Source organism: Lithobates pipiens, unplaced genomic scaffold, assembly GCF_037356315.1.
Source record: "Lithobates pipiens isolate NorthernLeopardFrog02 unplaced genomic scaffold, aLitPip1_a1.2 Scaffold_3, whole genome shotgun sequence".
Lineage (NCBI taxonomy): Eukaryota > Metazoa > Chordata > Amphibia > Anura > Ranidae > Lithobates > Lithobates pipiens.
The window spans coordinates 128,853,391-128,879,323 of NW_027507790.1; the positions used below are offsets into that span (position 1 = coordinate 128,853,391).

The following is a 25,933-nucleotide window of genomic DNA, read 5'->3' on the forward strand; positions in this document are numbered from 1 at the left end:
CTACAACACCAATAAAAGGGAGTATACACTTGAGGACCTACTGGATATCTTTCTCTACTAGGGTTGCAAACGCTATTGAAATCCCCCACAATCAACAGCGGCATCTCCGGATTATCTACCAAGAATAAGCTATTATAAGGTGGAGGGATATATACAGACCCCAATATGAATTGTGTAGAGAATATTTTACAGACTAATAAAATAAATCTACCCTGCGCATCCAGCAAAGTTTGCCTATAGAAAAACTGTCATTTAGAGGAAATTTGTATACCTGTACCTCTAGCATATGTAGAACAGCATGATACTGGGTAGGATACATTTTATTCTGCAATAAAGTAACCGTATCCTGAGTTAAATTTGTTTCCTGCAGGCAGACTATCAATGGTGCATATTGACTCAGAGTATCAAACATAGCCCGCTTCTTAATGCAATCCTTAATTCCTTTTATATTCCATGATAATATTGAGATTTCAGTAGCCATCTTTCACTTTATTTATATAGTCTAGTATTAGTAATAAGCCTATAGATCGGTATATAGATATTCACCATCCCCTTGCAAGGCTAAAAGAATACATAATAACTAAAACAAAAAGGAAGTTTGAACATTACAAATATTAGGAGATTGAAAAGGGTAGGGTCATTGGTATATAAGATGTAAGTCGAAGGAAAAACAATTAAGTTCATCCAGGCTTATAAATGGGCTTATAGCCCAATAATAAAGAGACAAGTTTATTAAACTAAAATCCACGCTGACTCCACCTGTAGCTGAAGGGAAAAAAGGAAATGCTTCTTGAGAGAAACTCTCTAGGCAAACTAGATAGCATATAGCATCTACAGTGCCTTGCGAAAGTATTCGGCCCCCTTGAACTTTTCAACCTTTTGCCACATTTCAGGCTTCAAACATAAAGATATAACATTTTTATTTTTTGTGAAGAATTACCAACAAGTGGGACACAATTGTGAAGTGGAACGAAATCTATTGGATATTTTAAACTTTTTTAACTAATAAAAAAATGAAAAGTGGGGCGTGCAAAATTATTCGGCCCCCTTGCGTTAATACTTTGTAGAGCCACCTTTTGCTGCGATTACAGCTGCAAGTCGCTTGGGGTATGTCTCTATCAGTTTTTCACATCGAGAGACTGAAATTCTTGCTCATTCTTTCTTGCAAAACAGCTCGAGCTCAGTGAGGTTGGATGAAGAGCATTTGTGAACAGCAGTTTTCAGCTCTTTCCACAGATTCTCGATTGGATTCAGGTCTGGACTTTGACTTGGCCATTCTAACACCTGGATACGTTTATTTGTGAACCATTCCTTTGTAGATTTTGCTGTATGTTTGGGATCATTGTCTTGTTGGAAGATAAATCTCCATCCCAGTTTCAGGTCTTTTGCAGACTCCAACAGGTTTTCATCCAGAATGGTCCTGTATTTGGCTGCATCCATCTTTCCCTCAATTTTAACCATCTTCCCTGTCCCTGCTGAAGAAAAGCAGGCCCAAACCATGATGCTGCCACCACCATGTTTGACAGTGGGGATGGTGTGTTGAGGGTGATGAGCTGTGTTGCTTTTACGCCAAACATACCGTTTTGCATTGTGGGCAAAAAGTTTGATTTTGGTTTCATCTGACCAGAGCACCTTCTTCCACATGTTTGGTGTGTCTCCCAGGTGGCTTGTGGCAAACTTTAGAAGAGACTTTTTATGGATATCTTTGAGAAATGGCTTTCTTCTTGCCACTCTTCCACAAAGGCCAGATTTGTGCAGTGTAAGACTGATTGTTGTCCTATGGACAGACTCTCCCACCTCAGCTGTAGTTCTCTGCAGTTCATCCAGAGTGATCATGGGCCTCTTGGCTGCATCTCTGATCAGTCTTCTCCTTGTCTGAGCTGAAAGTTTAGAAGGTCGGCCAGGTCTTAGTAGATTTGCAGTGGTCTGATACTCCTTCCATTTCAAAATGATCACTTGCACAGTGCTTCTTGGGATGTTTAAAGCTTGGGAAATCTTTTTGTATCCAAATCCGGCTTTAAACTTCTCCACAACAGTATTACGGACCTGCCTGGTGTGTTCCTTCGTCTTCATGATGCTCTCTGCGCTTTCAACAGAACCCTGAGACTATCACAGAGCAGGTGCATTTATACAGAGACTTCATTACACACAGGTGGATTCTATTTATCACCATCAGTCATTTAGGACAACATTGGATCATTCAGAGATCCTCGCTGAACTTCTGGAGTGAGTTTGCTGCACTGAATAATTTTGCACGCACCACTTTTCAGTTCTTTATTTGCTAAAAAAGTTTTAATTATCCAATAGATTTCGTTCCACTTCACAATTGTGTCCCACTTGTTGGTGATTCTTTACAAAAAATTAAAATTTTATATCTTTATGTTTGAAGCCTGAAATGTGGCAAAAGGTTGAAAAGTTCAAGGGGGCCGAATACTTTCGCAAGGCACTGTATATATCAAGCTATACAGTAAGCTATATATTCAAGCAGAACCTGTTTAGTTACACAATAAAAAAGAAAAAAAGATGAAGAAAAAAAAATCAAATGTTGCTTATTTCTATCAATCCAGCTGCTAGCCTCTTTGCCGTCAGTTTCTCCCTTAACCAGAATACGAAGTTTAGCAGGGTAGAACATAGCATATTGAATTTGAAGGGGGGGAGACACCTTTTAATATCTATAAACTGGGCTCTCTGTTTTTGAACTGCCACAGAAAATCCAGAAAGAAAGAGACTTTGGAGCCATTAACCTTCGATATTGCCCTGAGTTCGGGCTAAAAAGAGGATTTTGTCTCTATCTCTAGAGTGGAGCATTTTTAAGATGATTGGTCGGGGAAGGTTACCCGGAGGAGGTGGTCTAACAGAAATACGATGCGTTCGTTCTACTGCAAAGATGGAAGTAGAGTTTTGTTTTTCAAAAACATCCAGCAGCCATTTTTTAATAAACTCGACAGGGTTTCTCCCTTCAATGCGCTCTGGGAATCCAAGAAGGCATATGTTATTCTTTCTAAGTCTATTCTCAGTGTCGTCTATGCTATCATCCGGTAGCCGAGTATATATGCAGGATGGATCCTGTTGATTGACTAAAAACGGCCCACTGTCACCCCCTGCTAATAGCTCAATGATGAGTGGTATACTACAGGGCAAAAACCACCAGAGATGCCTCCAATACTACTAATTAGCTAATCTTCGGCAGAGCCCCGGGAGTCAACGTCTCTCTCTCACATGCTAATCCTAGCTACTCCCCCTAGTGTATTTTTAATCAAACATTTAACTACATCCCATTTTTCACTGACTACTTTTTCAAGGTGTCTTTCCACAAGAAAATTGCAGATTTCTTCTTGCACCAAAAGCCTTCCCCTTGTCACTGACTTCTACCTCAGCTTGTAGCAGATTAGTTATTTTGGGGAATCCTTCCACGATGTTTCACCAGCATTTTTTTATGACCAAATCCTTCATGAGCAAGCAATCTATCCCTTGCCACTAATTCTTTCTTAAGCCAACAAACTGTTGCTCATTGTGCACTCCGTCATGCCTGCTGTCTTTTTTCCTCAGCCAGCAGCCTGCCCTCACCAATGACTCCGTCCCTTGGCAACAGTGCCGTGTTCCATGGTGATTCCTCTCTCTTTCAGTATTCTGTTTCTCCTCTACCAGTAGCCTGTCTTTTACTGCTGTCTCCATTTTGCCAAAAGTCTGCATGGCCAACTGTGTCTTCAACTAACAATCTCTCCCTTACCACAGACTCCATCCTTGGCCAGAAATCTCAAATGCCAATGAATCCTTCTTTGGCTGCAAAGGGTGGGCCAACTCAATATTGAACTCTACGGACTAAGACTGGGATGCCATTAAAGTTCATATGAGTGTAAAGGCAGGCGTCCCAGTGCTTTTGGTAATATAGTGTACAGTTGTGCTCATAAGTTTACATCCCCTGGCAGAATTTATGATTTCAGAGAATATTAATGATAGCACAAAAACATTTCTTTCACTCATGGTTAGTGTTTGGCTGAAGCCAATCATTATCAATCAACTGTGTTCGCTCTTTTTAAATCATAATCACAACAGAAACTAACCAAATTACTCTGATCAAAAGTTTACATACCAACCATGGTGATTTTGGCCTGATAACATGCACACAAGTGGACACAAAGGGATTTGAATGGGTTTTAAAGGTAACCATCCTCACCTGTGATCTGTTTGCTTGTAATTGGTGTGTGTGTATAAAAGGTCAATGAGTTTCTGGACTCCTGACAGACCCTTGCATCTTTCATCCAGTGTTGCACTGACGTTTCTGGATTCTGAGTCATGGGGAAAGCAAAAGAATTGTCAAAGGATCTGCGGGAAAAGGTAGTTGAACTGTATAAAACGGGAAAGGGATATAAATAGATATCCAAGGAATTGAGAATGCCAATCAGCAGTGTTCAAACTCTAATCAAGAAGTAGAAAATGAGGGGTTCTGTTGAAACCAAACCACGGTCAGGTAGACCAACTAAGATTTCAGCCACAACTGCCGGAAGATTGTCCAGGATGCAAAGAAAAACCCACAGATAACCTCAGGTGAAATACAGGACTCTCTGAAAACATGTGGTGTGGCTGTTTCAAGATGCACAATAAGGGAGCACTTGAAGAAAGATGGGCTGCATGGTCGAGTTGCCAGAAGAAAGCCAAAAATACTATGCAAAAACCACAAAGTATCCGCTTAGAATATGCCAAACAGCACAGGGACAAGCCTCAAACCTTCTGGCACAAAGTCATTTGGAGTGATGAGACCAAAATTTTGCTTTTTGGTCGCAACTATAAAAGCTACATTTGGAGAGGAGTCAACAAGGCCTATGATAAAAGGTACGGAGGTGGATCGCTGATGTTTTGGGCATGTGTGAGCTACAAAGGTGCAGGAAATTTGGTCAAAATTGTTGTTAAGATGAATGCAATATGTTATCAAAAAAGGGGGAGGAACATTTGAATTTATCAGCAAGGAAGCTGTGCATGGGACGTACTTGGACATTCCAACATGAGAATGATCCAAATCACAAGGCTAAGTCGACCTGTCATTGGCTACAGCAGAATAAAGTGAAGGTTCTGGAGTGGCCATCTCATTCTACTGACCTTAATATCATTGAGTCACTCTGGCGAGATCTCAAACGTGCAGTTCATGCAAGACAGCCCAAGAATTTACAGGAACTGGAGGCTTTTTGCCAAGAGGAATGGGCAGCTTTACGATCTGAGAAGATAAAGAGCCTCATCCACAAATACCACAAAAGACTTCAAGCTGTCATTGCTGTTAAAGGGGGCAATACACTGTATTAAGAACTTGGGTATGTAAACTTGATCAGGGTCATTTGGGTAGTTTCTGTTGCCAGAAACACAGTTGATTGATAATAAATGGCTCCAGCCAAACACTAACCAATAGGGGTGCAACGGTTCGTCACCGACCCGTGATCTGAACAAGTGACCCTGTTCGGATCGGCACGCGCCACGATGCGCTGAGCGCTCTGATACCTCGGCCTTAGGAAAGGCCATGGCTTCGGCCTAGCTCCGGAGCGGTGGCCATCTTTGTACACCCAGCGGCTATTTACAATGTGATCGCTCCCCTCTGTGTATTGATCTGTACAGTGGAGGGGAGAGATCGGATGGCAGCAGTGCTGTGGGCTGGATCTGTAGGTCCCACAGTGCTGCTCTGTGACAATTGCACAGCCATCCTTCCATACTCTGCCGATACTCTGCAATACCCTGCCAGTACTCTGCAACACCCTGCCAATACTCTGCCATACCCTGCCAATACTCTGCCATATTCTGCCATACCCGGCCAATACTCTACAATACTCTGCAATACCCTGCAATACCATGCCAATACTCTGCAATACCCAGCCATTACTCTGCAATACTCTGCCATACTGTGCCATACCCTGCCAATACTCTGCCAATACACTACAATACTCTGCAATACCCTGCCAATACTCTTCCATACCCAGCCATACTCTGCAATACCCATCCATACTCTGCAATACTCAGTAATACCCAGTAATACCCAGCCATACTCGGCGATACCCAGCCATACTCAGCCAATATTACAGTGGAGGAGATGTCCATTGCAGTGGGGAAGATGGCGTGGATATTACAGTAGGGGAGATGACATGGATATTACACTGGGGGAGATGACGTGGATATTACAGTGGGGAGATTGTGGATATTACAGTGGGGACTATATGGTGGTGGAATTTTCACAGGTCTTTGCAAATTCAATTATTATTTGCTGATCCGAAAAATGATCCGATCCGTGACTCTGATCCGAGGAACGATCCGATCCTTGAGTTTTTGATCCATTGCACCCCTACTAACCAATGTGTTATCATTCATATTCTCTGAAAAATGGCCAAGAAATCCTACATTCTGCCAGGGTATGTAAACTTATGAGCACAACTGTATGTAGGTCAAAAAAAACGTAAGCATTTGTTGCATTTTACTGTTGTGTCCCTTGGATGAATGTATTGGTCTTAAAACTGAAATACTCTAAAGCAGATTACATCCTCTGTATACTTCCCATTTTGTTGATAAGATCAGTTTGGCCCTATATCTGAAATTGTTTTGCTAATACCATTCCGCTCATAGTTTATATGTATATGTTTGGAGGCAGTTAGGTTTTAAAATATGATATCTTGTTTGTGAATTTACTGTATATACAAATACTTTTCATTATTTCTCATTTGTCCACTACGAATATGGTAGTAGAAAAAGCCTGGTTGTTGTAAATAATATTTAGCACAGAATGTGAGCGTGTTGGAGGCCTTTTTAATCTTTCATGATCACAGCAGGTAGTTGTCATCCCATGTTGTAGCTGGGTGAATTCAAGTGTAAACCCATGCACATTAATGTCATTATAGATTTCTTGCTTGCCTGTCCCTGTGACATGTCTGTAATTTTTTGTCAGGTCATCCAGTCATCCTTATTGGCTGCAGTTCTGCAACAGTAGGAATTTGGCACAGAAAGGAGGCTGAACAGTACAGATGGTATACATCTGTTGAGTACAACCAGGCACATATATTGAATTTAACAATTTTGATGTTTCACATTTTAATCTCAATTAAAAATAAACTTCTGGAAAAAAATATAAAAACAGTTAATTACGTTTGCTATGCTGCAGGCTTTTCATAGAGGCCCACAGCCTCTTGTCTTCTAGGGGTGATTTTCTTCCTCTCTTTTTCCAAAGGTAAGAAATTAGTGCTTGGAGAACTCCGACCTACGTATACATAGGCTGAGGAGGATGCCAGCAACAATAAGGGTTTCATAAGGGGGGGGGGGGGGGTGGCACACAGCAATGTAGGATGAATGCCAGGATGAAAATCAGAGGCATGCAGCTGATGTTCCCTGATTCATTTTAATTGACACATACCCCTTGATTGGAGTGTACATTTTGTGGCACAGGAAGCATTCAATTCAGTAAAGAAAGGGCTAATGGCCATCTCCTACTAGATATAAAAAGTTGCAAATGTTAGAGCTAATGCACTAAATAAGGAAATGCAGTTGAGAAACACTGTTCTATATCCTATATACTGGTGAGGCATGCCTCATTCAGCTACTGGAAGCAGAATCATCATGAGAATCCCTTTTAATTCTCAAAGCTATATAGCAGGGGTCTCAAAACTTTCTAAACAAAGGGCCAGTTTCATGTCCTCCAGACTTTAGGGGTGGCGGACTGTGGCCAGTGGAAGCAGAAAATGCACCAGTGTCAGTGGACAATGCTTCAGGCTTGGTGGTCAGTGAGAAATAAAAATACATGGTTAATAACAGTAGAAAGAGCCGAAAACACTGAACTCTTTGAAGTGTAGTTTATTGGTACATCAGAGTGACAGTAAAACTGTAGCGCTGACTAGTTTCAGCAGAAGCCTTAGTTGTCTGTGGTCAGGAGGAGGTGGGAGGAGGAGTATTGCGCCATTGTTGGTGTAGGGGGGAATAGTACCCCATTGTTGGTGTCAGTGGAAGGAATAGTACCTCATTGTTGATGCAATGTGCAGGTATTATGTGCCACTGTTGGTGTCAATGGAAAGATTAATATCTTATCGTTGGTGTCAGTGGGAGGAACAGTGCCCCAAGGGCCCGGAAAAAGGCAGTTCATGGGCCACACTTTGGAGACCACCACTTTATAGTATTAAGAAAATATTCGGGATATTGAAACTTCCTGTTTCACTGTTGGATGATTCTTCCACCAGTAGTGAATGTATCTGAACAGGTCATGCTCCACCAGTAGGATACTGCCTTAATCACACACCCAGTAGTCAGACCCAAGCACACATTTTGCCCAGTCACCAGTGATATCTGATTTTCAAACACACACATCCAAATTCTTAGTATCTATGCCACCAGTTAGATCTGCACTTTAGAACATGTAGTTCATCCTGAATACCAACCAGTGAGATCTTACCAGTGAGAGCTTCAATGCTCGTGCCTGTTCTTACTTTGCCTTAACACCTCGAGGCCCACAATCTGTAGATTATTGTTCCTCAACATGGTTCCCTGTGTTGGAGAGCGTTCATTTACACTTTGTTTTAACATGAAGCTGACAGGCCCTGGTCTGCACTAATGATCGCAAACCCATCAATGTGGTTGCTGATCATGTGGTCCCTACAACAACTAGTTGCAGTGATCACAAAACAAAGCTACTTGCTCCAGTTCCAGCTGTGTCTTGCCCAGAAACAGGCATATTAATAGCTGAGACTGACATCCCACAGCCCATAGCTGTCACAGTGCAATACAGTGAGTAAAAAGTAACTGAAAACTGTTAAGTGCACATATCGAAAATTACATGTTTTAAACATTTTTGTCCATTTGTCTGGGCATCTAGGTTGCATTGACAATTGGTCATGAATAGTTAAATAAACCAAACTGAGTGTAATGCCTTGTACACACGGTCGGACATTCTGACCACAAAATCCGTCTGATTTTTTCAGACGGATTTTGGCCCAAACTTGTCTTGCGTACACACAGTCATACACAGTTGTCGGAAAATCCGATCGTTCACAACAAGGTGACGTAGAAAACGTACGACGGAACTATAGAGAGGGCAGTAGCCAATAGCTTTTCGTCTCGTAAATTTATTCTGAGCATGCGTGGCACTTTGTCCGTCGGAATTGTCTACATACGATTCGAATTTAAACGATTGGATTTTGTTGTCGGAAAATTTTAGATCCTGCTCTCAAACTTTATCTGTCGGAAATTCCGACTGAAAAAGTCAGATGGAGCCCACACATGATCAGATTTTCCGACAACAAGATCCGATCGCACATTTTCCGTCGGAAAGTCCGACCGTGTGTACAGGGCATTATAAGGAAAGGAAGGCTATAATTCCAAACTTCCCAGAAACACTTGTTACATACTAATAGTGTGTTGTGTAAGCTTTGCATGACCAATCTACATCATGTACCTACTAAGTTTAGGTTGCACAGTTCAAAAAAAATTTACAAAATAAAAAAGAAAGTTTGATCTAAAACAGCGTGTAACATGTTTGGGCAGCTCTACAATCTGCTTAGAGATAATTTAAACTTTCCAACATTTCCAGTATATGAAAGTACTTTGGGGAGACCTTGCTGCTAGAATCCTGAAAAGATCTAATAGACCTGAAAATGACTCAAACCAGCAGCAGCCAAACACTCAGAGACTCCGGCAGTGTCAGTCCAAATGTAATTTACCGTATATGGTTTATTGATCCAAAGTGTAAAGTAACATTTATATTATTTTTGGTGTTCTTATAAATGTAGTGAAATTGTTTCCTGCAAAGAATACCTCCTGTATTTCTCTGAGCACTCAAGGTGCACTGTTTTATTGGTTCCCAGTGGGTGTGGGAGCAAAATTACACAGCAGTACTATATTAGTCACATGACTGCACTTGCATGCGCTTCACTGAAAACATAAAGAATATTTTTATTGCAGGTTACGGCAAGAAAATGACATGGTGGATTCTGCCCCGCAGTGGGAAGCTGTTTTAAGAAGACAAAAGGAGAAGAACCAAGCTGACCCAAACTACAGGAGATCCAGACATCGATCTCGATCGTACGTTAAGTGTATTCTAGCTTCATTTAGAGCTTGCAGAAAGTTCACTTGTGTTTTTAAAATCTTCATATGATTTCAAGTTTTCTGTGATTGTCAAAACTTATTTAAAGCGGTAGTAAACCCGCAAATTTTTTATTTATTTTTTTAAACCTGCAAAGCAAAAGGCATAATGAGCTAGTATGCACCGCATACTAGCTCATTATGAAATACTTACCTTAGAACGAGGCCCCGACATCTGGCCCGATCCACGCCGAGGGAGCTGACATGCTCCCTCGGCGTCTCTTCCGGGTATCGCGGCTCCGGCGCTGTGAGTGGCCGGAGCAGCAATATCGTCACTCCCGCGCATGCGCGCGGGAGATTTCAGTCCGGCCGGACGAGCGCTGCCGGATTTTCATGGCGAGAACCCCCTTGTGCGCATGCGCCGCTGCAGTCAGCGGCGCATACCGAGGGGAATATCTCCTAAACCGTACAGGTTTAGGAGATATTTTTTTTACCTACAGGTAAGCCTTATTATAGGCTTTCCTGTAGGTAAAAGTTAAAAAATTTACCATACAATCACTTTAAATTAAAGGATGCTTTAATTCACTAAACAAAATCATTGTACTTGCTTAGGATAGATACATGACCCCCAATGATAGGGGTTGGACACTGTACATTGGGACAATCATATAATATATTTGCACTTTCATTGACACATTTATGTAACTGCCAGTATCTGCATAAGACGTGTATATACATGTACTAGACAATGTATGCAAAAATGGAATTGACTACCTTCTCTGTGTTGACATTAGTGATGAGCTTTGAGTTCAAGTCGAACTCATGTTCGACTCAAACATTGCCTGTTCGCCTGTTCACCGAACAGCGAACAATTTGGGTTGTCTGTGGCAAATTCAAAAAGCTGCGGAACACCCTGTACAAGTCTATGGGAGAAATCTAAAGTGCTAATTTTAAAGGCTTATATGCAAGTTATTGTCATAAAAAGTGTTTGGGGACCTGGGTCCTGCCCCAGGGGACATGTATCAATGCAAAAAAAAGTTTTAAAAAACGTTTTTCAGGAGCAGTGATTTTAATAATGCTTAAAGTGAAACAATAAAAGTCTAATATTCCTTTAAATTTCATACCTGGGGGGTGTGTATAGTATGCCTGTGAAGGGGCGCCTGTTCTCTGTATTACGGGGAGCCAACAATTCATTATAGCCACAAGTGATTTTAAATGACTTTTTTTCCTGCAGAAATTATACTTTGTGCAGGGACAGTTTTAAGCAAGGGAAATATGCGCCTCTTCACACACATACTATAAACACCCCCCAGGTATGAAATTTAAAGGAATATTACACTTTTATTGTTTCATTTTAAGCATGATTAAAATCACTGCTCCCGAAAAAACATCCATTTTTAAAACTTTTTCTTGCATTGATACAGTACATGTCCCCTAGGGCAGGACCCAGGTCCCCAAACACTTTTTATGACAATAACTTGCATATTAGCCTTTAAAATTAGCACTTTTGATTTTCAACGTTCGAGTCCCATAGACTTTAATAGGGTTCTAAAGTTCACATGAAGTTTAGGTCTGTTTGCAGGTTCTGGTGCGAACCGAACCCCGGGGTGTTCGGCTCATCCTTAGTTGACATTGGCAGGGACATGTGTCCTCTATATTTGAACATGTATAGACATAAAAATGTAGCTTCCTCTAAATTCAACATGGTCCTCCCCTGTCAACAGGTGATCACAGACCTGTCATTTTTAATTACATGTGAACCTGTAATTAGGGAACAGGCGGGCTTACTTTATGATGAACTGTATTAAAAAGGAACCATTTTTTCATAGACAGAATATTAGGCGTTATGATATATTTCTTCAGTAATACATTACATGTTATATTGTACTCCTGCTACTTTCATAAGCCTGAGTATTAGAAATCATGAATATTTTAATAATGGACACCCTTTAAGATGCCCACTCCTAATAGCTCAGCACGTTTGGCCTGTCCAGTCCACTATTACAGTTCTCCCAAAAATCCTGTGTAATTTGCAGCCATTGAACATCTGTATTTGTGCAGGGCAAGTCACTCTTTCCATGTGGCAGCACTAGGTTTAATTATCACCAAGTGCCACACTTTCGTAAGTAGGGTCATGTGCAGAAGTACTCTTTATCTGCAAATTTGTTTTTGAGAGGGCAGGAATGGCAGACTGCCATAAGTACTGAGCAGTTAGAAGCATATAGGGTGCCTTCTGAAAAACTTGGTAGGGAGTTAGTACAGGTTTACTAAAAAAACACAAAAAAGCACACAGTCTTCATATTAAAAAAATGCAAGCAATGAAAGCATACGGGATGTTATATAATTTACCTGTATGGCCTACAATGCTTCTGATTGTAGATCTAGATGTAGAGGTACTACCATTTCCAGATGTATTTGTGTTTGGTGTGCTCCTTCTGTGGGCTCTGGCTCTTACCACTGAGCCTCTGTCACAAGTGTGTCCCTTTAGAGCACCAGAAGAAACACTAGTGACATGTTACATTTACATTTTTAATTTAAAGGAGAAGTACAGCCAAACTAGTTTGTTCTGCACTCCTGTATTCAGCAGACAGAAGATGATGTCACAGAGCTGGTCCAGGCTGGGGAAAGATCGCAACAATATGGTCGGGGTCCGCCCACAACCCTAGACCGCCACCTGACTCAGCCGCTCAGTGAGCCGCTGAGATCCTGAGCCAGCCGCTCCTGCCCACTCCACAATAAAAGTGAAAAAGAGCTCTTAGAAATGAGCGTTTGGCGGTGTTTGATTGCTCTGTATTTAGCTGTTAGCATGAAATTACAGTTTGGTAGTTCATTTATTTCTTTTCTAAATGTTGGTATGCATAAAGATACACCTGTATTTTGGGGACTGATTCTTTAAAGCTGTGATTCACTCAGGTAATTGCCAGACTATTTTTCCTCATTTTTACTGACAGTCTACTGACTGGAATGGTATCAGTTGATTGGAGAAAAGCCAATGTAGCGCCAATAATTAAAAAGGGCCCAAAATGCATACCTGAGAATTACAGACCAGTTAGCCTAACATCAATAGTATGTAAGCTCTTGGAGGGGATGATAAGGGACTATATACAAAATTTTAGCAATGAGAACAGTATCATTAGCAGTAATCAGCATGGATTCATGAAGAATCGTTCTTGCCAAACCAATCTATTAACCTTCTATGAGGAGGTGAGTTGCCATCTCAAGGAAAGCCCGTAGACGTGGTGTATCTGGATTTTGCGAAAGCATTTGACACAGTTCCCCATAAACGTTTACTGTACAAATAAGGTCCGTTGGCATGGACCAGGGTGAGTACATGGATTGAAAACTGGCTACAAGGACGAGTTCAGAGGGTGTTGATAAATGTGGAGGAGTACTCGGAATGGTCTGGTGTGGAAAGTGGGGTCCCCCAGGGTTCTGTGCTGGAACCAATCCTATTTAATTTATTCATAAACAACCTGGAGGATGGGGTAAACAATTCAATCTCTATATTTGTGAACAATACTAAGCTAAGCAAGGCAATAATTTCTCTGCAGGATGTGGAAACCTTGCAAAAAGATCTGAACAAATTAATGGGGTGGGCAACTACATGGCAAATGAGGTTTCATATAGAAAAATGTAAAATAATGCATGTGGGTGGCAAAAATATGAATGCAATCTATACACTGGTAGGAGAACCTCTGGGGGAATCTAGGATGGAAGAGGACCTGGGGTCCTAGTAGATGACAGGCTCAGCAATGGCATGCAATGCCAAGCTCCTGCTAACAAAGCAAACATAATATTGACATGCATTAAAGTGGTTGTATGGTCATTTTTTTAACTTTTACCTACAGGAAAGCCTATAATAAGGCTTACCTGTAGGTAAAAAAAATATCTCCTAAACCTGTACGGTTTAGGAGATATTCCCCTCGGTATGCGCCGCTGACTGCAGCGGCGCATGCGCACAAGGGGGTTCTCTCCGTGAAAATCCGGCAGCGCTCGTGCGGCCGGACTGAAATCTCCCCCGCGCATGCGCGGGAGTGACGATATCGCGGCTCCGGCCACTCACAGCGCCGGAGCCGCGATACCCAGAAGAGACGCCGAGGGAGCATGTCGGCTCCCTCGGCGTGGATCGGGCCAGATGTCGGGGCCTCGTTCTAAGGTAAGTATTTCATAATGAGCTAGTATGCGGTGCATACTAGCTCATTATGCCTTTTGCTTTGCAGGTTTAAAAAAAAAAAAAAAACATTGCGGGTTTACTACCGCTTTAAAAAGGGGATTAACTCCAGAGATAAAACGATAATTCTCCCACTCTACAAGACTCTGGTCCAGCCGCACCTAGAGTATGCTGTCCAGTTCTGGGCACCAGTCCTCAGGAAGGATGTAGTGGAAATGGAGCGAGTACAAAGAAGGGCAACAAAGCTAATAAAGGAGGATATTAGTTATGAGAAAAGGTTACGAGCACTGAACTTATTCTCTCTGGAGAAGAGATGGTTGAGAGAGGATTTGATTTCAATTTACAAATACCGTACTGGTGACCTCACAATCGGGATAAAACTTTTTTTGTGGAAGGGAGTTTAACAAGACACATGGCCACTGATTAAAATGAGAAGAAAAGAGGTTTAACCTTAAACTACGTAGAGCGTTCTTTACTGTAAGAGCGGCAAGGATGTGGAATTCCCTTCCACAGGTGGTGGTCTCAGCGGGGGCATTGATAATTAAAAAAAACTATTAGATAATAGTTCTATTAGATAAGCACCTGAACGACCACGTCCCATACAGGGATCTATAATATAATACTGACATATAATCACACACATAGGTTGGATTTGATGGACTTTTGTCTTTTTTCAACCTCACCTACTATGTAACTATGTAACTATGCATGTATGTACAGTATTTAAAAGCAAGCAGAGAATAACAGCTACTATGCAGAGAGTGGTAATTTTGTTTGCTCATTTTGCCATGGTCATTCTGGCCCAGTAGTTGGGTTGTCCTGCTCCGTTTGCTTATAATTAGATTGTTTAGTTTTGTCACATTGATTTGTACTACACGCTGACTTTGTTTTACAATTCTAGCTTCTGTGGTAAAGGATATATTATATTATTTATTTTCAATTGCTCTTATACACATTTTAGACAAGACTATGATGTTTCTTTAGTTAGGATTTTTACAGGCTTTACATGATCTGCCAAATAGAAGCATTGATTGCTACTTGGCATCAACATCAAAAGGACCATTTATACAGATGAGTGTGCCCTTACTGGACTGGATCCCACTAGATGACTGGCTGACCTTATTGGCCATTTTCCAAATACATTTAGCAGTCTGTCCAGTAAATTTCTCATAAAGTTTGGTGCCTTAGCATAAGTTATTCTTCTTGGAGGAACATTAGCCGTCCAAACTCCATAGCAGAACCAGTGCTGATTCCTACAACACATTTTTGCCAAAAGGTGGATATTCTGTTAGATTAGCTGTCAACCTATATCTATTCATTTGGTTTTAAGTATATGACCTGGGTTGAGTATAAGAGTATCTGAAGTTCAGCTTCAGACAGAGGTGGCAGGAGTATTGGAGGAGATTGCACTATTCAGATGCTATGTTCACGACATTGCATCTGAATAGTCAGACTGAAAACTGCAGGGGAATCTTACTATATATTTAAAGTCAGCTATGCAAAATGCATATGTGAGGCCCATTCACATATATGTACACATCATTAAAGTGGAAGTAAAGGCTAAAATAAGTAAGCTTTGACTTCCTTGTGTCAGCAAGTAGTTTGACGATGGGGCTGAATTTCCAGTCCCAATATGGCACCTGTTTTGATTTGCCATACCACCCCTCGTTGGCGGTGTTCCCTTCCATCAGCCACAGCAGCCATTGACATGGGGAGCCAGAGCTTATAGATCACATGACCATCACAAAAGGGATTTAAAAAAACAAACAAATACAAGCCAAACATGCACAAACTCATAGATGGGAATTTAGCCTCTCTCTCTTTCCCTCTATATACAGCGGGTAAAATAAGCATTAAACACATAACAATTTTTCTAGGTAGGTAAATATATTTCTAAAGATGCTATTGACATGAAACCTTCACCACGTGTCAGTAACAACCTATGCAATACATATATACATACAAAGAAACCAAAACAAATGAGATCAGAAATTAGTTTATGTGTAATAAAATGGAATGACACTGAGAAAAAGTATTGAACACGCTAACTGAAATGTATTTAATAATTCACATAAAATCCTTTGTTGGTAATGACAGCTTCAAGGTGCCTCCTGTAAGGAGAAACTAGTCGCATGCTCTGCTAAGGTGTGATTTTGGCCCATTCTTCCACACAAACAGTTCTTTCCATAGGTTTTCTATTGGATTCAAGTCAGGTGATTGGCTGGGTCATTCTAGCAGCTTTATTCTCCTTATGGTTTGTGGTGAAATCATGTTCTTTCCACTTCCTGATCATTGCCCTAACAGTGCTCACTGGAACATTCAGAAGTTTAGAAAACCTTCTGTGACCAATGCCATCAGTATGTTTTGCAACAATAGGGATGCAAAGGTCTTGAGAGAGCGCTTTGCTTTTACTCATCATTAGATGTTTCTTGTGTGACACCTTGGTTATGAGACACCTTGCTATAGGCCATCAGTTGAGACTGAACAAGCTTATATTGACTTGAACCGACAAGGGGCAGGGTTGCTTTCTAATTACTGATAGGTTTCAGCTGGTGCCTTGGCTTTCATGCCTTTTTGCACCCCACTTTCTTCTTCATGTGTTTAATACTTTTTCCCTGTGTCATTCCATTTTATTACACATAACTTAATTTCTGAACTTATTTGTTTTGGTTTTGTTTGTATGTATGGATTGCATGGGTTGTTACCGACGTGGTGTAAATTTCATGTCAATAGCACCATTAAAAATATATTTACCTAGAAAAATGGTGACACGTTCAATACTTATTTTACCCGCTGTGTATATATATATATATATATATATATATATATACACACACACACAGATAGATAGATAGATAGATAGATAGATAGATAGATAGATAGATAGATAGATAGATAGATAGAAAAAATGTGAAGGATTGCTGCTCCAACAAAAATAAATGGCATACAAAAAAGTCCATCAAGGGTATTCCATTATATGATGAAATACCCTTGATGGACTTTTTTGTATGTCATTTATTTTTTTCTCAATACTTTATTTTTAAAGAATATGTCATTTATTTGAATAACTGTTGGTACAGCAATCCTTAAATTTTTTTCTCTATATGACCAGTGGGATGGTCTGATTGCGTTGCACACAGGGACTTACTGAGTGCTGTTCACCTCACCTGTTTCTGATAGATATATATACAGAGTGGATATAAAAAGTCGACACACCCCTGTTAAAATGTCAGGTTTCTGTGATGTAAAAAAAATTAGACAAAGATAAATCATTTCAGAACTTTTTCCACCTTTAAAGTGGTTGTATACTCAATTTTTTAACTTTTACCTACAGGAAAGCCTATAATAAGGCTTACCTGTAGGTAAAAAAAATATCTCCTAAACCTGTACGGTTTAGGAGATATTCCCCTCGGTATGCGCCGCTGACTGCAGCGGCGCATGCTCACAAGGGGATTCTCGGCCTGAAAATCCGGCAGTGGCCGGCCGGCCGGAATGAAATCTACCGCGCGCATTGCGCGGGAGTGACGATATCGCGGCTCCGGCCACTCACAGCGCCGGAGCCGCGATACCCGGAAGAAACGGGCCAGATGTCGGGGCCTCGTTCTAAGGTAAGTATTTCATAAGGTAAGTATTTCATAATGAGCTAGTATGCACCGCATTGAGTATGCCTTTTGCTTTGCAGGTGTTAAAAAATAAATAAAAAATTGCGGGTTTACTACCGCTTTAATGTGACCTATAAACAGTACAACTCAATTGAAAAACAAACTGAAAAATCTTTAGGGGGGAAGTAAAAATTAATAACCAAAAAATCTATATCTATATCTATATCTATATATATATATATATATATATATATATATATATATATATATATATATATTAGAACTGGGGCTATAGCTGTGTTCAGAATTAAGCAATCACATTCAAACTCATGTTAAATAGGAGTCAGTACACACCAGCCATCATTTAAAGTGCCTCTGATTAACCCCAAATAAAGTTCAGCTGTTCTAGTAGGTCTTTCCTGATATATTTCTTAGTCACATCTTACAGCAAAAGCCATGGTCCGTAGAGAGCTTCCAAAGCATCAGAGGGATCTCATTGTTAAAAGGTATCAGTCAAGAGAAGAGGAATTTCCACGGCATTAGGTATACAATGAAACATAGTGAAGACAGCCATCAAGTGGAGAATATATGGCACAACAGTGATATTACCAAAAACTGGACGTCCCTCCAAAATTGATGAAAATACAAGAAGAAAACTGGTCAGGGAGGCTGCCAAGAGGCCACAGCAACATTAAAGCAGCTGCAGGAATATTTGGCAAGTACTGGCTGTGTGGTACATGTGACAACAATCTCCTGTATTCTTCATATGTCTAGGCTATGGGGTAGAGTGCCAAGAGAGGAGCTTTTTCTTATGAAGAAAAACATCCAGGCCTGGCTAAATTTTGCAAAAACGCATCTGAAGTCTCCCCAAAGCATGTGGGGAAATGTGTTATGGTCTGATGAAACCAAGGTTGAACTTTTTGGCCATAATTCCAAAAAGATATGTTTGGCAAAAGAACAATACTGCACATCACCAAAAGAACACCATACCCACAGTGAAGCATGGTGGTGGCAGCATCATGCTTTGGGACTGCTTTTTTTCAGCTGGAACAGGGGACTTAGTCAAGGTAGAGGGAATTATGAACAGTTCCAAATACCAGTCAATATTGGCACAAAACCTTCAGGCTTTAAGCATAACAACGACTCAAAGCATACAGTACATCCAGATCAACAAAGGAATGGCTTCACCAGAAGAAGACTAAAGTTTTGGAATGACCCAGCCGGAGCCCAGACCTGAATCTGATTGGAAATCTGTGGTGTGATCTGAAGAGGGCTATGCACAGGATATGCCCTTGCAATCTGACAGATTTGGAGTGTTTTTGCAAAGAAGAGTGGGCAAATATTACCAAGTCAAGATGTGCCATGCTGATAGACTCATATCCAAAAAAAAATGAATGCTGTAATAAAATCAAAAGGTGCTTCAACAAAGTTTTAGTTTAAGGGTGTGCACACTTATGCAACCGTATTATTTATTTATTTTATTTTTACTTCCCCCCACCTAAAACATTTCAGTTTGTTGTGCAACTGAGTTGTACAGTATATAGGTCACATTAAATGTGGAAAAAGTTCTGAAATGATTTATCTTTGTTCTTTGTCTGATTTTTTTACATCACAGAAACCAGGGTTATGTAGACTTTTTATATCCACTGTATATATATATATATATATATATATATATATATATATATATATACACAAGCACCATAGCCTATTTTCTGTGTTGTTCCCTTTCATTCATATAAACCATGTATAAGTGAGAAAATAGCTTTCTTTCTTTATGTATTTATTTATTTTATTATTATAATTCAGGCGGAGCCCAGATGTTCAGGCCAAAGAAGCATTATGGAAACATATTCAGTAAGTAGCTATTGTTTTCATTGGTGAAATATAAGCCTTCTGAACAAACGTGTGTTTTTTCTTTTGATCAAAGTTCTGTCTCTCATGATATCTTGTTTTGATTTTGTAAATATATAAATAGGAGGACTGAAATCCATCCAACCATGAATAATGACATTAATGCAAATTGGATGCATTTTGAACCGCATCCAATTTGCATGAAATCAAACTGGCTTTCTATGGAGCCAGTTCACATATATGCGGTGCAGTGGCAGTGCGAATTTGTAGCAAATTTAAATAGAGTCCTGTGCGTTTTCTGAGCACATATCATCAGTTTTAAACACAAATTTGATCCGGACAAAACAGTGTGGGGGTCCCCCCCAATACAATCCAGGCCCTTTTAGGTCTGCTATGGATTATAAGGGGAACCCCACGCCAAATAAAAAAATGGTGTGGAGCCCCCCTCCCGAATACATACCTAAGGGTTTTAAGGAGAACCCCCACACCAAAATGTTTTAAAAAATGGCGTGGGTCCCCCCAGAATCCATACGGCCTTGTATGGATCTTGGGGGGGGGCACGCCATTTCTTTTGGCATGGGGTCCCCCTTCAAATCTGTACCAGATTGTTGTTGGGTATGGACGTAGATCCTGTCATGTAACAAGTGTGCCTAGAAACCATTGGGCATATGTATGAACCATTGTTCTCAATGATAGGCTGTCAGGCTGTACACCTTTTTCACATGTATGCTATGACTGAGAAGAATTTTGAACTTTCTACAACACTGTAAAGAAAGGGACAAGGTTTGCTCTCAAGATGGCTGGGTTTTACTGTGCTACAGTTTTGGTGTATTTAGAACATGTTGTCTGGCATTCCGGATGGCAGCATTATGTTGTTATAGTGGAGTAGTACGAAAAAGCTTATACAGGGTAAGTAATGTATGATATTTCATTCATATCCTTGTGCTAAAAAATGCTCCTCATTACCTATATCTAGTGATCCTGCCATGAAGGTCTGTATTCAGGCACTTCCTGTTCCCTGTGTTGTCGCCCTATCATGAACACTTCAAATTAAGACCTCAAGTGGCTGTTTGAACACAAATTACACAGCGATTATCCACTGTTGTTCTCATTAGTAAGGCTACCTGAGAAATGCCATGCAGCCATCACTAGACTTCCTGTAAACAATGGCTGCATATAGGCTGCAAGAAATCAGCAGCACTGAGATGCAAGAAAGGCTGAAAAAAGTATTTTAAAAAAGTTGTTTATGATGAACAGTGATTTAGCAAACAAAATACCATTCAATGGTTCACATCTATGTCAATGCCAAATAAAGCAGTGTATATTTTTAGTAAAACAGGCTCCTGTTTAAAGTCTCTTTGTAATAATTTTTGGATGTGTTTGAAATAATTTTGGCATGTTTTCTGAGCTGCAGGTATAATTCCTCCCAGGCGGCACTCCATAGCAGTCTCAGGGCTTTGGGATGTCTAAATAAGGGAAGCTTTTCCAGGAAATAAGGTGTCTAGAATATGTTAGAGGAACGACAGTCTGCTCACATAATTTGTAATAAAAACATCTTTGTCATTCTGAAGCTTCCCTCCATCCACTTTACATATTATACAAAATACTTCTTTTACCTTCCCTTACTCAGCCAAATCAGTTTTTTTTGTGTCTAACGTGCTCCTCTTCCCAGACACTGCAGATCATAGTGGGAGAGTTTCTGCAACAGAGGCAGGGCTTCCATTCCGGAAAGCATTGAGCGGGACTAGGCCTGGCCAGATGCTGATTAACAAGACACAGGCTTGTCAGTCCGCAATCGTGATCGCCACGCCCCCAAAACATTTTCTCATCTCATTGTAGTGGAAGCAGGCACAACCAACATGAGAGTGGCAACTCTGCTCTGAATTCAGGAGCAGTGCAGCATCATTCTCACACCATCACAGAAAACTGCAGTAGGAGGACTTTACCAACAAGCTAAAGGTATATGTGGGATTTTGCAAGGGGAATAAGAGAAAACCGTAAGAGCAGACATACTTACAAATTAGTGCTTTAACACATATTTAATTTTTTGTGGAAGGTCATAGTTTAATATCACTGCATAATGCGCCCTGCATTTATTCTATTTACAGTTATTTTATTCCATTCAGTGACTGCTGTGTAATAATTTAGAATGTTGACATGGAGAGAGAGCCGTTAATGTTGATTTCTGCACATTGTTCATTTTACAGGAAGGAACTTGTCGATCCCTCAGGCTTATCTGAAGAACAATTAAAGGAAATTCCATACATGAAAATAGAGTAAGTCAGTTCACCTTATATGCACCAAAAATAGCTTCCTACAGATTGTTTTATAATGAATTGAAAAAATAAATTTCAAACAAAATCATGTTATATGTATGTAAATAAACAGACATGAAAAGGTGAATTTACACAGCAACGGAGGTCTCCGTTGTCGGCTGCGGCAGGGGGCAATGTGGTGCGTGATTCAGCGAATAAAGCGGCTCCCTTTTTTTTTAATCTTCCTGTTGGGATTGGTTGAACCACTGGTTTCTATTAGGACAGTCCAAACTCTGAGATTACTGCTTTATTATGCCAGCAAAACCCATAGTTCTTTGATTGGCAAAACTGATCCACCCATTCTGTCCTTTTGGAAATCCATAATCAATGATGCTTTACCTCTGTAGAAGGTGACATATGAGGATAGGGGATGCCCATTGAAGTTTCATAAGGTCTGGGAGCTCTGGCTGGACTCTCAACTAACAACCTAATACTAGGTGACTGGGCCCTAGCACCCATATATGGTCTCTTTGCTTCCCACCCGTGAGCCATATCTAGTTGAGTGAAATAGGTTGGTTTTCTAAGCCCTTGTACACACGGTCGGAGAATCCGTCGGAATGTGTCCTATCGGACCGTGTTGTCGGATAATCTGACTGTGTGTGGTATGCATCGGACTGATTCTGTCGGAATATCCATCGGACCCAATTTTCCAACTTGTTGGAAATATTTTCCGACAAACTGGTCCGATCGGACATACTCCGATCATGTGTAGAGAATTTTGATCGGACCAAGTGCCACGCATGCTCAGATCAAATTCCTACATCAAAGCTATTGGCTACTAGCCTGAATGTAGTCCCATCGTAACGAAATTACGTCATCACGTTCTGAAAGATCGGATTTTTCGACAACTTTGTCCGACCGTGTGTATGCAACAGTTTCGGACAAGATCCGACGGACAAAATCTGATGAACAAAATCCGACGGATTTGGTTGTCGAAATCTCCGACCGTGTGTACAGGGGCTAACAGTGTGAAAGGGACATGTTTCCAGTGTGTCCTTGCGGTGACAGACATTTTACCATGCAGTTAAACATCTGTCACTGCAGTATGTGTGAATTCACCTTGAGAAATGCCATCACTGGACTTCATGTAAACAGTGGTTGCAAATAGGCTGCAAGAAATCAGCAGCACTGAGATGAAACAAATGCTGAGAAAGGTAAAATAAAAAAAAAATATTTTAGTAAAACAGACAGAGACTCCTGTGTATAAAGTCCCTTTATAATAATTTTGAGATGTGTTTGAAATCATTTTTGGATGTTTACTGAGCTGCAGTTATAAATCCACTCAGGGTGCACCCTGCAGCAGTCTCAGGGCTTTGGAATTTCTAAATAGGGGAGGCTTTTACAGAAAATACGATTTTTAAGTAGAAGTTGATGATGATAATAATAATGAAAAAGAATCTTTTTTACTTGAAGTTAAAAAAAAAAAAAAAAAAAAACCTTCAAGGCAATGGCACAAAGCCCTCCAGTGTTGTAACGTCACTACTGAGAGGGCTGACATTGTTCCCCGTCTGTCTTCCAGCTTCGCAAGTTCTGATTGTCTGAAGCCGTGATGACATCACTCCCGTACATGTGTGCGGAAGCCGCCGTTTCTGGCACAGGCTCTGAAGGTCCGGCACTGTAAGGCGAACCGGCCGGACCTTCAGAGCGCATGTGCCGATGATGTAATTGGCTGCATGCACTCTGAATATCTCCTAAATGGTGAAAGTTTAGGAAATATTCATATTACCTACAGGCAAGCCTTATTATAGGCTTACCTGTAGGTACAAGTGGTAGTACAGCGTTTACTACATTTTTAAAAGTACAGCTATTTTCATTTAAAAATGTGTGTGGTATTTTGCTTCTATCTTCTTTAGGACTCAAGGTGACCCCATACGTATCAGACACTCCCATTCCCCTCGCAGTTTTCGCCAATACAGGAGGTCCCAGTGCTCTGACGGTGAAAGATCTGTTCTATCAGAAGTAAAGTAAGTTTCTCTGAGTAGTGGTGCTGATTATTTACTATTTCAGTAAGATTGGGAAAAGCAATAATATTTCATATGATGATAAAGGTAAGACTGACCGCAGGTCAGCCTGTGTTTGTAGGAGGAGTCAGGCTGCATAAAGCCTGCCCTCCTCTGCCTCCTCCTCTCATGGGCTCCGGCTCTCGTGTCAGCTCCACGAGAGGACATCTGTTTTGTTTCTCCCTCTCCTGGCGTGCTGCCGGGGGAGGGGGAGGTTCGTCCGGCTCCACATGTTCTGCTGGGTATTTTGAGCGGCGGCGGGGGTCGCTTCTCCCGCCCGCCTCCTTTCTCTTCCTCCTTCCTCCTTGGTCTGCTTCTGCCGGGGGAGGGGGGGTCGTCCGCCGGGGGATTGCGGAAGCCGCTTCTCCCGCCCGCCCCCTTCTCCCGGTGTTCTGCCGGGGGGAGGGGGGAGGATGCGTCATGGAATTCAGCTTTAATAATAAATAATTTGACACTGGATGTACAGAAGTCAGGCAGTAATGTCATGTTAATTCATGGGATTTTGGAGAAATGTTTTTACCTCTGCTCCTCCTCTAACTCATCCTTTGTCACTATTCAGGGAAAAGCCTTGTATTTTCTCAATGGATAAAGGGCCTCTGGTGGGTCTTTCCCCCCCCCCCCTCCTTCCTGAGCTCCACATGGTGGGTCTTGCTCCACGTGGCGGCCCCCCCGCCTGAGCTCCACGGGGCGGGCCTCCCCCCACCTGAGCTCCACGTGGCGGGCCTCCCCCGCCTGAGCTCCATGTGGCGGGCCCCCCCGCCTGAGCTCCACGTGGCAGGCCTCCCCCCTGCCTGAGCTCCACGTGGCGGGCTTCCCCCCCGCCTGAGCTCCACGTGGCGGGCCTCCCCCTGCCTGAGCTCCATTTGGTGCCCCCCGCCTGAGCTCCACGTGGTGGGCCTCCCCTCGCCTGAGCTCCACGTGGTGGGCCTCCCCCCGCCTGAGCTCCACATACTATGTGCAATTTGCGTTCTTGTGCAATTTGCATTCTTGTGCAATTTGCGTTCTTGGGCAATTTGCGTTCTTGGGCAATTTGCGTTCTTGTGCAATTTGTGTTCTTGTGCTATTAATATTCTCATGCTATTCATGGTTTTCTCATGCAATTTTACGTTCTTGTGCATTTTATGGTTTTCTCATGCGATTTACGGTCTCAGGTGATTTACGGTCTCAGGCGATTTCGGTCTCAGGCGATTTCGGTCTCATGCGATTTACGGTCTCATGCGATTTACGGTCTCAGGCGATTACGGTCTCAGTCGATTTCGGTCTCAGGCCATTCACGTTCTCACGCAATTAGGTTCTCAAAGCGATTACATCTTCATGTATTTGCGTTTTCATGTTCTCGTTTCGTTTTACGTTCTCATGCAGTTATGTTCTCGTTTCGTTTCACGTTCTCATTCGATTTGACGTTCTCATGCTTTATGTTTTCACGCACGTTCCTTACTCGTTTTTTGCCGTTTCTCATGCAATTCACAGTTTATGCAATTCACGGTTTTCATGCAGTTGATGTTACGGTTCTTACGCAATTTTGTTTTTCATGCGATTTGGGTCTCTCATGTGATTTACTTTTCTTATGAAGTTGGTGTTTCTCATACAATTGAAGGTTTTCCATGCAATTTTATGGTTTCTCATACAAATTGCATTTCTTGTGCATTTTGCGTTTCGCAGGCAGTTGGCGGTTTTTAAATGATTTACAGTTCTTACGCATTTATGGTTCTCAGGCATTTTTACGTTTCTCCTGCAATTTACGTATCAGATGTAATGTACGTGTCTGTTGTAGTTATGTGTCTCATGCAACTTCTTGAGTTTCCCATGTTTCTGACGTTTCCCCATCTTTTTCTAGTGTTTACTGATATATTCCCATGGTTCTAACGTATTCACGTTTTACCTGTGTTTCCTTACGTGTTTCCCATGTGCTGCACATTTCATGTCTTATGCCTTTCATGTCATTGCCCTTGTGTA

At 41.3% G+C, this 25,933-nt stretch overlaps 1 protein-coding gene across 2 annotated transcripts in view; it reads left to right on the forward strand.

Annotated features, from left to right (window-relative positions):
* The window catches only part of EPB41L4A (erythrocyte membrane protein band 4.1 like 4A), a 385,559-nt gene that overhangs the window by 352,536 nt on the left and 7,090 nt on the right, over window positions 1-25,933 (forward strand). For both annotated transcript variants that reach the window (XM_077462290.1, XM_077462291.1), the window contains 4 exons: window positions 9,916-10,035; window positions 19,618-19,665; window positions 21,870-21,938; window positions 23,831-23,941. In XM_077462290.1, the coding sequence (XP_077318416.1) occupies window positions 9,916-10,035; window positions 19,618-19,665; window positions 21,870-21,938; window positions 23,831-23,941 (348 nt within the window). The remainder of the gene's footprint in view (window positions 1-9,915; window positions 10,036-19,617; window positions 19,666-21,869; window positions 21,939-23,830; window positions 23,942-25,933) is intronic.